Here is a 10000-nt window from a genome sequence, read left to right on the forward strand (position 1 = left end):
TTACGCACAGGCAAACACACACACACACACACACACACACACACACACACACACATGGGCATGGCACCAGGCCAGTGTACAAAGCTGATGGTGGCCCCATGTGTATAGTGTGTGGCTGGAGTTATGCCAGTAATATGAGAGGACGTACACACACACACACACACACACACACACACACACACACACACACACACACACACACACACACACACACACACATGCATCAGATGACAGAAATGGAAAAGGGTTGAGAGAACTGGAGACAGCAGGTAGGAGATAACAGGGGAACAGTGTAGAAATTGAGGCAAAATCCTGGTGCCAAATTTAGGTAGAATCCTACATGTGTAGTTGTGTACTATGCATGTGTATGTGGGTATGTACTGTGTATGTGTATGTATGTGGGTGTGTGTGTGGGTGTGTGTGTGTGTGTGTGTGTGTGTGTGTGTGTGTGTGTGTGTGTGTGCGTGTGCGTGTGTTGTTCATGTAGTGAAATGGGGATTATTTTGCCTACACAGGGTACCAGTACTTTGAGTGCTCACGTGTAAACACCTCACTGTAGCTGAGGAGACATCGGAGGACAGACAGCCACCACGGGCTGTGATTGGACGGCTTCAAGATGATGACCATGATGATGATGATGCTCATGATGATGATGACGACGGTGATGATGATGATGGTGTTTGGATCACTGCTGCTGGTACAGGCCTCATCTTCATCCCCACCCTCCACCTCCGCCTCGGCCCCACGCATGAAGCTCTCATACAGAGGTACACACACACTGGACACACATGTCAGCATGGAACTAAAATAACAGTGAAAGTGAGAATTAGCTTAACGTGTGTGTGTGTGTGTGTGTGTGTGTGTGTGTGTGTGTGTGTGTGTGTGTGTGTGTGTGTGTGTGTGTGTGTGTGTGTGTGTGTGTGTGTGTAGAACTCCAGCAGCTAAACGGAGTGCGGCGGTATGACCTTGACCGCTCCTGCTGCTTCGGGACGCTGCTGTTGGACGAGGAGCGTGGCCGTCTGTTTGTGGGAGCGCGCAACTTCCTGCTCTCGCTCAACCTGGAGAACATCAGCAAGCAGGAACACAAGGTAGCCGCCTGACCGCCCCCTCCCTCGCACAACACCCTCCATCCAACACCCGTCCAGTCAGCCGGCCACCACCCCATGCTGTCCTCACACTGTCCCCTGCTTAATAGCTCATGGATGGCCAATTGGGCATTGGCCACAACTCTCACCAAGGACACTCTTATGACCAATTAGCTGCACACCAAATGAGACTCATGTCACAGCCTGATCTCAGTCTAAAAATGGCTACCTGCTTCGTTCAGTTGTTCCTCTATCTGTAGGATGGATAGGATTGGCCTGCTTTATGCAGTCTTCCTGATTGGTGCCCAGTTTGCGCACTGTGGTGCAGTGTATGGGACCATGCAGCGTGTGACTGATTGAGCATTTAACTCATCTCTGAGCAAAACGATGAGTTGCTGTTGGTGTGGAGAGTGGACTGGGGCAGGGGATGCTGCATGTAGCCCGTGAGGTGCCCTAGACCTGCTCCTGCTCCTGCTGGCTCGGGGGGGGGGGGGTAACAGATGACCAAATCAGCACTCAGCACTGGCCTTCCTCCCTAAATGATGACAGAGTGCCAGTCTGATGTTTAGTCTGACATGGACCATTGGGCAAGACCCATCATTGGACAACCACGTGAGCGTAGGCGGCAGGCCAGTGCACACCAAGGCTGAGGCAGAGGACACGCCACACACACTCTGCACACACACACCCACACACACAAACACACACACACACACGCACGCACACACAAACATCATGGACTCATGCACACGCACACGCACACACACAAACACACACACGCATACACACACACATCATACACACACACGCACACACACATAATGCACACGCACACACACACACACACACACAGCCTCTAGGTAATGACATGGCTGGGTGTCTGGGACGAGCCAGACTGTGACTGTTATAAAGTATTCATGATCATCATTCATATGAGATGAGCACTGTCAATGTTATGCCCACCTGTGTGAGACCGGACACAAGGCTATAGCACATATACAGCATTAGCACACAGCCACTGGTCCTGAGTCCTGAACTCATCTGACTGATGACCACTTCCTCTGCTCTGTCATCAGGTCACAAGATCAGTGAGTGTGTGCAGTGTGTGCGTGGTGGTGTGAGGGAGGTTAGGGTTGCTCTCTAAGTGAGTGTGTGTGGTGGTGTGAGGTGAGTGTGTGTGGTGGTGTGAGGGAGGTTAGGGTTGCTCTCTAAGTGAGTGTGTGTGGTGGTGTGAGGTGTGTGTGTGGTGGTGTGAGGTGAGAGTGGTCGTGTGAGGGAGGTTAGGGTCGCTCTCTAAGTGAGGATTAAGGTGGTCAGGAAGGGTCAGTTGGGCTGCAGGCTGATCTGAGAGATGCGGACCCGACAGCTTAGTGGAGATGAATGAGTCTGTCCTTCTGCATGGGACGCCAGGACAGGGTCAAAGGTCAAAACTGGCTCCAAGGAGTCAGTTAATCTCTCACTGTCAGCATCACAGTTCCACATCTCTCTCTCTCTCTCTTTCTTTCTTTCTTTCTTTCTTTCTTTCTTTCTTTCTTTCTTTCTTTCTTTCTGTCTTTCTTGCATGACCCATAACCCCATCTGAGACTTTTGTTTGTCTTCCAGGTGTTTCAGAGTTCTTAGATGTCAGTCTTTGATTCACAGCCTTTTGTAAGGTAGAGTGACAGAGACAGAGAGCATATTTGTGTGTGTGTGTGTGTGTGTGTGTGTGTGTGCGTACGTATGTGCATCTTTGAATATATTTTTGTTGACATGTTCATGTGCTGCTCCAGGTGGTGTCTTTTATGGCAGGAACATGAGTGTAAAAGGTTACGTGACTGTGTGTGCATTTGTTTATGTGTGTGTGCCTGTACACACGAGTGTTCAGGCTGAAGAATGTCCCTCAGGTGCTGCAACAGGTCTGTCCCTGCCTGAGGTCATGACCTCTGACCTCTCTCTGTCCTTCAGATCTACTGGCCAGCCCCTGTGGAGTGGAGGGAGGAGTGCAATTGGGCGGGAAAAGACATCAACGTGAGTCCGGCCATCGCACCAACCGCACCAACCGCAACACACATTCCACCCGCACGCCAACTGAAACACACAACCTGAAACACTGACACTACAAGTGCACTCCAGTTACACAGAACCCATAACTACCCTCTGAGTCAACATAGTATTGCATGCATACATCTGGAGCATATGGATACATATGGTGTTAGCGCTAAGGCATATTGTATGGATACACATGGCATTAGAACTAAGGCATATTCTATGGATGTGTGTGTGTGTGTCTGCTTGTGTGTGTGTGTGTGTGTGTGTGTGTGTGTGTGTGTGTGTGTGTGTGTGTGTGTGTGTGTGTGTGTGTGTGTGTGTGTGTGTGTGTGTGTGTGTGTGTGTGTGTATGTGTGTGTGTGCAGTGTTGGGAAGTAACGGAGTGTGATGTCTGTGTGTGATGTCTGTGGTTTGTGTGTGTGTGTGTGTGTGTGTGTACTGTATGTGTGTATGTGTGTGTGAGTGTGATGTTTGTGTGTGATGTCTGTGTGTGTGTGTGTGTGTGTGTGTATGTGTGTGTGGGAGTGTGGTGTGTGTGTGTATGTATGTGTGTGGGAGTGTGATGTCTGTGTGTGTTATGTCTGTGGCGTGTGTGTATTTGTGGCGTGTGTGCATTCTGCATTGGTGAACTATGTGCTGACTCCGTGGCCCTTGCGGTGTTGTAACCAGACTCACACACCATGAATGCAAACAGAGGCTCACACACAGGAACACACAAATCTAATGAACCGTACACTGGCCTCATAGCTCAGGATGACCCGACCTCCATGATCAGTGATAATCTCTCTCCCCCTCTCCCTCTCTCTCTCTCTCTCTCTCCCTCATTCTCTCGTTCTCTCTTGTGGACTGCCCTACCTTTCTTTGTCCTCCTCTCTTCCTGTTCTCTGTTTATCCAAGAAATGATGAGTCATTCACTCACAAGTACAAGGGAGTCCCCAGTGAAGATATGTCTCTGTGTGTGTGTGTGTGTGTGTGTGTCTGTGTGTGTGTGTGTGTGTGTGTGTGTGTGTGTGTGTGTGTGTGTGTCTGTGTGTGTGTGTGTGTGTGTGTGTGTGTGTGTGTGGTTGCGCATATGTACATATGTATGTACACATGTGTACATGCGTATACAGTATATATACTGTAGTGTGTAGTGTGTTAGTTAGCTTCCAACAAACTTGCAATTAGCCATGTTTACTCAGTTGTAAGGATGGGATCAGGGTAAGTGTGATGAGGTAGATATTCACATGCACCCTCCTCTCCCCCTCTCTCTCTCCCTCTTTCTCTCTCTCTCTCACACACACACACACACACACCACACACACACACACAAACTCTCATACACATGCCAGACCAGACTCTTGACAAAATAAAAGCTTGAAACCCATAAAAACAAAAGGGGGGTAGAGTGTGGAAAAGATAGAGAGAAGAGAAGCGAGAGAGAGAGAGAAGAGAAGAGAGAGAGAGAGAGAAAGGGAGGCTGAGACAAGTGAGGGGAGCAGAGGGAGAGAAAGACAGCAGAGAGAAGAGGAGGGGAGAGGAGGGGAGAGGAGGGGTGCTTGTGTAAACACAGTTTGTTGGAGGCTTAATTGGCCGTCGATGAGTCTGACCTGCCCCTCCCCACCGGTAGCTATGAGCTCAAAGAGAAGCCTTTGTTCACAGCAGCCATCCTTTACACACACACACACACACACACACACACACACACACACACACACACACACACACACACACACATACACACACACACACACACACACACACACACACACACACACACACACACACACACACACACACACACACACACACACACACACACACACACACACACACACACACACACACACACACACACACACACACACACACACACACACACACATTTTACACACACACACACACACACACACACACACACACACACACACACACACACACACACACACACATACACACACACACACACACACACACACACACACACACACACACACACACACACACACACACACACACACACACACACCCTCTCTTTGTTGGTGTTTCTGATTGCTTAAGGGTATCACTGAAACAAGCACCATCTTTATTTGACATGCAGGATAAAGTAAATAAATGAATCGTTACTTTTTAAACTGATTATTCTTGCACCACACCGTCCTGGTGTTGCTGCTGATAGAGAGCTTGTGTGTGTGGTGTGTGTGGTGTGTGTGGTGTGTGTGGTGTGGAGAGCTTGTGTGTGTGGTGTGTGTGGTGTGGAGAGCTTGTGTATGTGGTGTGTGTGGTGTGTGTGGTGTGGAGCCGACAGGAGGCTGTGGCTCCCCTCTCCCGGCCCAGGCAGGCTGCTCCTGTGGGGGGCTCTGGGGGAGCGCAGTGCCCCTCTCCCAGCGGGAGAGCCATTCTGTCCGCCTTGCCAACAAAGGCACTGCGCCACGGAGACTCGGAGAGCCTGCAATCTGCCAAAGGCCATCGCTGTTTTCCTCAAGAAATGAGCACAATTACACGAATGAGGTAGCGTCTCCGTTCTCCTAAAGGCTGAGGCTGCTCTGTGGGCTTTTCTCGTCTCTCTACATCTTTCTTCTTCTGTAGTGTTGCAAGTTTGAGTTTTGAAAAATGTGACCACAGAATGTATGTAAAGTGGTGATATGATGTATCTGTATGTGGAAGGGCTTTATTCCAGACTCTTTATTTGTGATGCAGTGGGCACAGACAGTTATTTTATTGTGATGAAGAGCAGCTATTTTTGACATGGATAGAGCAGGGCAACTCACCGCTCTGCAGAAGTGTTAGAGTGCAGCAGAAGGAAGATGGACGAGGGGAAAATAGCTGTCATTGTGTGTGTGTGTGCGTGTGTGTGTGTGTGTGTGTGTGTGTACATGTTGTAAATCCATTTCCCCAAGGTTGTTTTGCCACTCTCAAATGTGTCCTGGGGCAGAGACAGCTGGAATAACCTCCTCAAGAGAGAAAAGAGAGAGAGAGAGAGAGACTGTGAGGGACAGAGAATGCAGTAGCAGTGTGTCTTGTCAAACTGAAACAACCACACTGAATATGCCTGACTTGAGTGATCACAGATTACAGAGAGAAACTGGACGTCACAAAAGATCCTGGCCAGTGCCTTTGCAAAGCAAAAGGCACTTTACTCAGGAATATGCTAAATCTCTTCCATTAAAAAAAAATATTTTTATCTATCTATCTATCTATCTATCTATCTATCTATCTATCTATCTGTGAATGACAACACAAGACAAACATTGTCATGTCAATAAAGGCTTTCGCGTGGAATGGAGATTGAGGGGGCAGCAGAGGAAGTGTGTGTGTGTGTGGGCGGGGGGGTTGTTGGGAGGAGAGAAGAGGAGCTGAATCACTTCTGAATGTTTACCACTGTAATAACAACTACAGAAATGTGCTCATCATTACATTTATCTGAGTTTCCCTCTCTCTCTCTTACTGGGTCCAGTTCTGAAGACAGGATATTCTCCTACTTGTGACTGAAAATCCTTGTTTAATTTGTCAGAGTCAACGTGTGTGTGTGTGTGTGTGTGTGTGTGTTTACTCATGTGTGTGTGTGTGTGTATGTGTGTCTGCTTGTGTGTACTGTATGTGTTTTCAGAGTATGTGTGTCTGTGTTTGTCTCTCGCCTCACTGTGTCCCCGGATGCGCTGTCTGGCCTGTGTTGTCATAGAGATCTCAGGGGCTTTTTTGTGGTTTTGTGTGTTTGGAGAAAAGAGAGAGAGAGAGAGAGAGAGAGAGAGGAGAGAGGGAGGGGAGAGAGAGGGAGAGTGTGTGTGAGAGAATATGAGCAAAGTTCTTTCTTATGTCAGACTGTTGTTTCTACATAGCCATTTCCTGATAAGACCCTAGAAACAAAACCAATGCATTACAGCATCTTACACACTTCCTCAGCCACGTGTGTGTGTGTGTGTGTGTGTGTTTGTGCACGTGTATGTATGTGTGCGTCCTTCTTTTTCCTGGAGAGACATGACATTAAGAGAGAAACCAGATGCTTCAGTCGTATGACTTTAACACATGAACTTCACAAACTATGAGAAGAATGCAAACTGTAATTTATGTATTTATGTGCATGTTCTGTGTGTGTGTGTGTGTGTGTGTGTGTGTGTGTGTGTGTGTGTGTGTTGCAGACTGACTGTGTGAACTATGTGAAAGTTCTGCACCATTTTAACCGCACACACCTGTATGCCTGTGGCACTGGGGCCTTCCATCCAGCCTGCATCCACGTAGAGGTGGGCCAAAGGATGGAGGTGAGTCTCTCATTCTCTCTCTTTCTCTCTCTCTCTCTCTCTCTCTCACACAGACACACACACACATTCTCTTTATCTCTCTCTCTCTCTCCCTCTCACACACACACATATTCTCTCTCTCTCCCTCTCACACACACACACATATTCTCTTTATCTCTCCCTCTCACACACACACACACATTCTCTTTATCTCTCTCTCTCACACACACACACACATTCTCTTTATCTCTCTCTCTTACCCTTTCCTCCTCCCACGCTTTCTCTCCCTCCTTCATTTTCTGGCACTGGTAGTAGAGAAACAGGAAAACTTTAGAGGTATAACAGCGCAGGGCTAGTGCACACAGCTGGCTGAGGCTTTCTTAAAGGCATGGGCCATACAGGAGACATGGCTTATTAAGCTCTCTTAAAGGGATACAGTAGCTATTAAAACAATCCACAGACCTACAGTACACTGCACTGTACAATACTGAAGCAGAGTACAGACCATAGGGAATTGTTTCTCCTCTCTGTTGTTAAGTTAGAGTAAAGCCAGTCTAACAGATCCAAAACATGATTAGTGAGCTCACAGGTTACATTTGGTGACCTTGCACTTACACTAGTGATCTTACAGTGTATGCTAGTTGTCAAATTAGTAGACTGTATGTGGGATCTAAACAATGCATATCAGGATCTTTCTCAGCTCTTAAATCAGAGCTGACAGATTCTTTGTTCAATCTCTCTTAGGACCATGTTTTCCGGATTGACCAATCTAAAGTTGAGGATGGGAAGGGGAGGAGCCCATATGACCCTCGCCATACAGCTGCTTCAGTTCTGATTGGTGAGCTAAGCTGTCAGTCATTTCTGCACACCATGTCTGTCTGCTGTGGCCGGGTCATGTCCTGACCCTTGCTGTGCTGTCTCCTAGAGGATGAGCTGTATGCTGGAGTGGCCACTGATCTGATGGGGCGGGACTTCACCATCTTCCGCAGTCTGGGCCGAAAACCATCCATCCGCACCGAGCAGCATGACTCGCGCTGGCTCAATGGTGTGTGTGTGTGTGTGTGTGTTTGTGTGTGTGTTTGTGTTTGTGTGTGTGTGTTTGTGTGTGTGTGTGTGTGTGTGTGTGTGTGTGTGTGTGTGTGCGTGTGTGTGTGCACTTATCTTATCTAGCACGTGTATGTGTGGTTACAAGACTTTAGGTACAAGACTAAAATTGTCATCTTTGTGTGCGAATGTGTGCGTGCGTGTGTGCACTTATCTTATCTAGCATGTGTATGTGTGGTTACAAGACTTTAGGTACAAGACTAAAATTGTCATCTTTGTGTGTGTGTGTGTGTGTGTGTGTGTGTTGTGTGTGCGTGTGTGTTCCAGAGCCCAAGTTTGTGGGGGCCTCCTGGGTCCCCGAGAGTGAGAACGAGGATGATGACAAGATCTTCTTCTTCTTCCGGGAGACGGCGGTGGAGGCGCAGGGCTTTGGGAAGGTCACCTACGCTCGGATTGGTCAGCTGTGCCGAGTGAGTCCAGTCAGGGTCCACACACACACACACACACACACACACACCACACACCCTAGCATGAGTCCAGTCAGGGTCCAGATATCACACACACACACACACACACACACACACACACACACCCTAGCATGAGTCCATGTGTCAGGGTCCAGATATCAGACACACACACCCTAGCATGAGTCCAGTCAGGGTCCAGATATCACACACACACACCCTAACATGAGTCCAGTCAGGGTCCAGATATCAGACACACACCCCCTAGCATGAGTCCAGTCAGGGTCCAGATATCAGACACACAGACCCTAACATGAGTCCAGTCAGGGTCCAGATATCACACACACACACCCTAGCATGAGTCCAGTCAGGGTCCAGATATCACACACACACACCCTAGCATGAGTCTTGTTTGTGTACAGGGCAGTGTGTTGACTGTGGGTATGAAGACTGGTGTGTTGATGAGGGTGTTTGTTTGGGGTGTGTGCTGGGATCTGATGGTCAGGTGGCATGCCTTCTGTGTTCTACTGTAACTTGTTTGTGTGTGTGTGTCTGTGTGTGTCTGTGTGTGTCTGTGTGTGTGTGTGTGTTTGTGTGTCTGTGTGTGTGTGTGTGTGTGTGTGTGTGTGTGTCTGTGTGTCTGTGTGTGTGTGTGTGTGTGTGTGTGTGTGTGTGTGTGTGTGATTTAGAATGACATGGGAGGCCAGCGCAGCCTTGTGAATAAGTGGGCGACATTCTTGAAGACTCGGCTTGTGTGCTCAGTGCCAGGAAGTGATGGCAGCGAGACCCACTTCGATGAACTCCGTAAGCTCACTCCTCAAACACACACTAAAACACACACACACACACTAAAACACACACACACACACAGACACAAATTTGGCCCAACATTATTGACCTCACATATTTGTCTTTAGGTGATGTCTTCCTGCTACAGACCAGAGACAGGAAGAACCCACTTTTCTACACCATCTTCACCACCTCCAGGTACTGATGTCTGTTTAGTATGTTGTCTCAAGTGTGTGTGTGTGTGTGTGTGTGTGTGTGGTTTAGAATGACATGGGAAGCCAGTGCAGTCTTGAGAGTAAGTGGGCGATGTGTGTGTATGTGTGTATGTGCTGGGTCTGATGCTATTGTCATCGTCTCTCTCTGCAGTAGTGTG

General features: G+C 48.3%; 1 protein-coding gene across 1 annotated transcript in view; it reads left to right on the forward strand.

The window, feature by feature from the left end:
- sema3b (sema domain, immunoglobulin domain (Ig), short basic domain, secreted, (semaphorin) 3B) overlaps positions 1–10000 on the forward strand; it is a 36611-nt gene that overhangs the window by 17359 nt on the left and 9252 nt on the right. The window contains exons 2-11 of the mRNA XM_048241840.1: positions 516–767; positions 931–1088; positions 3030–3092; positions 7232–7351; positions 8075–8168; positions 8256–8375; positions 8702–8844; positions 9528–9642; positions 9756–9825; positions 9994–10000. The exon at positions 9994–10000 is cut by the window's right edge and continues 138 nt beyond it. Coding sequence (XP_048097797.1) covers positions 617–767; positions 931–1088; positions 3030–3092; positions 7232–7351; positions 8075–8168; positions 8256–8375; positions 8702–8844; positions 9528–9642; positions 9756–9825; positions 9994–10000 — 1041 coding nt within the window. The 5' untranslated portion in view covers positions 516–616. The remainder of the gene's footprint in view (positions 1–515; positions 768–930; positions 1089–3029; positions 3093–7231; positions 7352–8074; positions 8169–8255; positions 8376–8701; positions 8845–9527; positions 9643–9755; positions 9826–9993) is intronic.

The sequence above is a fragment of the Alosa alosa genome, chromosome 4 (genome assembly GCF_017589495.1).
Source record: "Alosa alosa isolate M-15738 ecotype Scorff River chromosome 4, AALO_Geno_1.1, whole genome shotgun sequence".
NCBI lineage: Eukaryota > Metazoa > Chordata > Actinopteri > Clupeiformes > Clupeidae > Alosa > Alosa alosa.